The 2,446-nt window shown below is 40.6% G+C and overlaps 1 protein-coding gene across 1 annotated transcript; it reads left to right on the forward strand.

The window, feature by feature from the left end:
* Positions 1-1,109: 1,109 nt before the first annotated feature.
* On the forward strand, positions 1,110-1,499 carry LOC142180103 (uncharacterized). The gene has a single exon (XM_075251030.1). The coding sequence runs from the start codon at positions 1,110-1,112 to the stop codon at positions 1,497-1,499; it is 390 nt and encodes a 129-aa protein (XP_075107131.1).
* Positions 1,500-2,446: the final 947 nt, after the last annotated feature.

Consider the following 2,446-nt stretch of genomic DNA (forward strand, 5'->3'; position numbering starts at 1 on the left):
GTTGTTTTAGTCACTCATTTGGGGGAAAACCTGAGGCAGGCCATCAGAACTATTCCATTAACTAACAATGAATCCGAGTACGATGCTTTAGTTGCAGGACTTGAATTAGATCGGGGATTAGGTTCCTAGATCATAGAGATCAAATGCGACTCCCAATTGATGATAAACCAAGTGTATGGGATTTTCGATGCCAAGGAAGAGTGCATGCAGCAATACTTGAACAAGGTTCAAGCATTACTTACACGATTCAGAGAATGGTCAATCGTCCATATTCCAATGGAGAAAAATGTGGAGGCAGGTGCTTTGGCTAATTTGGGTTCATCCACAAAGATGAAAGGATCTGATTCTGGTGCGGTCGTCCAATTGCTACATTTGGTATTGGATGTGGACGACTACTGCAAAGTAAATTCAACCAACTTGATTTGGGACTGGAGGAACAAGTTCGTTAGATATCTCAAACATAGTATATTACCCGAAGACCCGAAGGTGTCCCCGACGCTGTGGACCAAAGCAGCTCACTACTATCTTATTGACGGACAGTTGTACAAGAGGTCATTCCAAGGACCATTGGCTCGGTGTCTTGGGGCCTAGAAAGAAGACTACATGATAAGGGAAGTCCATGAAGGAATCTGCGGAAACCTTTACTGTGCAGACTTGTTGGTTCTCAAGATAGTCATGGACAACTACTATTGTCCCCGAATGGAACAGGACGAAAAAACATTCATACAAAAATGTGACAAATGCCAGCATCATGCATAGTTATTTCATCAACCGGCAGAATTGCTGCATTCGGTGGTGTCACTATGGCCATTCATAAAGTGGGGGATAGACATAATCGGCCCCTTACCAGGGCTCGGGAAGGTAAGATTTCTTTTGGTTTTAACTGATTATTTTAATAAATGGGTTGAGGTAGGTCCTTACCAAAAGATCAGAGAAGGTGAAGTAGTTGACATCATATCGGACCACATAATCTGCCGATTTGGAATACCAAAAGAGATCGCTTGTGACAACGGGCCACAATTCATAGGATTAAAATCACAGAGTTTTTGGAAGGATTAAAGATCAAACGAATTACGTCGTCTCTATACCACCCGAGTTCTAACGGAGAAATGGACTCAACCAACAAGGTAATTATCCAAAACCTTAAAAAGAAGTTAGAAGATGCTAATGGCAAGTTGCTGGATGAGCTACCGAGTGTTCTATGGGCTTATCGGACAACATCAAAGTCAAGCACAGGAGAGATACCCTTTTTGCTCGTGTATGGTTCAGAAGCTTTAATACCGGTAGCGGTGGGAGAACCAACTTTGAGGTTTTCCCGAGCAAACGAAGAAGCAAATAATGAAGCGTTGCTAGTCAAGCTAGATTTGCTTAAAGAGCACCGGGATCTAGCATATGTGAGGATGGTGGTGCAAAAGCAAATGATGGAAACATATTATAATCGCAGGGCAAATCTCCAATATTTCCAAGTAAGGGATTTGGTTCTAAGGAAAGTCACTTAAAGCACCCGAGAGGTTAACATCGGGAAGCTAGGATCGACATGGGAAAGACCTTACCCAGTTTCAGCTATAACCGGTAAAGGTTCATACGAGTTGGAAAATCAAGATGGATTTAAACTACCAAGAAATTAGAACGTGACTCACTTCAAAAGGTATTATTGCTGAAGATCCTTGCCGGTACTGAAAGTATGTGCTGCACTCTTGTTTCCTTCGACCAGCTTGTGTCCCAATCAGGTTTTTCTGGAAAATTTTTTAACGAGGCAACAATGTCAAGCATACTACGAAGGAAGGATCACCAGTAAGCTAACCAAAAGCTCTTTGTGGATCAACTCATATGGCAATCAACCTGTGGACGGTTAAATAATCTTTGGCCCGATAGAATAACTCACGAGTCTCATCGACCTTCGATAATAGATTATTTATCCATCTACAAGTTATTTCCATTAATGAGGGAGCAACGCAAAATCTTGCTATGAAAGGAATGTCATCGGCGAATGCAAGACCTTCAGTGTTCGAATTCTCATGCTCAGAATTCGAACACTGGGGGAATAATACATGACAAATCACTGAAAGTGTTACGAGAACCGGGGACTATTATAACCGAGATCAATGTCTTATCAGGACTGGGGACTGCTTGATCAGCTCCGTGGAAATAAGTTATACACGTTAGCCACATGTATTTGTAGCTTTATTTACTTTAGAAAATGAATGTTTATGTAAATGTACTTTTAATAATATAATTTTTTAATTACATGGTTAAAAATATCGACCGACTTTGGTCGATTTTCAGGTAATTTTTTATCTTTTGAAATTTTATTGAAAAACTTCAAATGTTTGTGCTGGAATGAACAAGAGACGTCCTCTTCAAGAGCACCGTAAACATAAGTGCCCTCTTTTATGAAACCCTCATAATAAAGGGTAGATTTCAGAAGTATTTATGCCCGAAATCA

Source organism: Nicotiana tabacum, chromosome 4, assembly GCF_000715075.1.
Source record: "Nicotiana tabacum cultivar K326 chromosome 4, ASM71507v2, whole genome shotgun sequence".
NCBI classification, from domain to species: Eukaryota; Viridiplantae; Streptophyta; class Magnoliopsida; order Solanales; family Solanaceae; genus Nicotiana; species Nicotiana tabacum.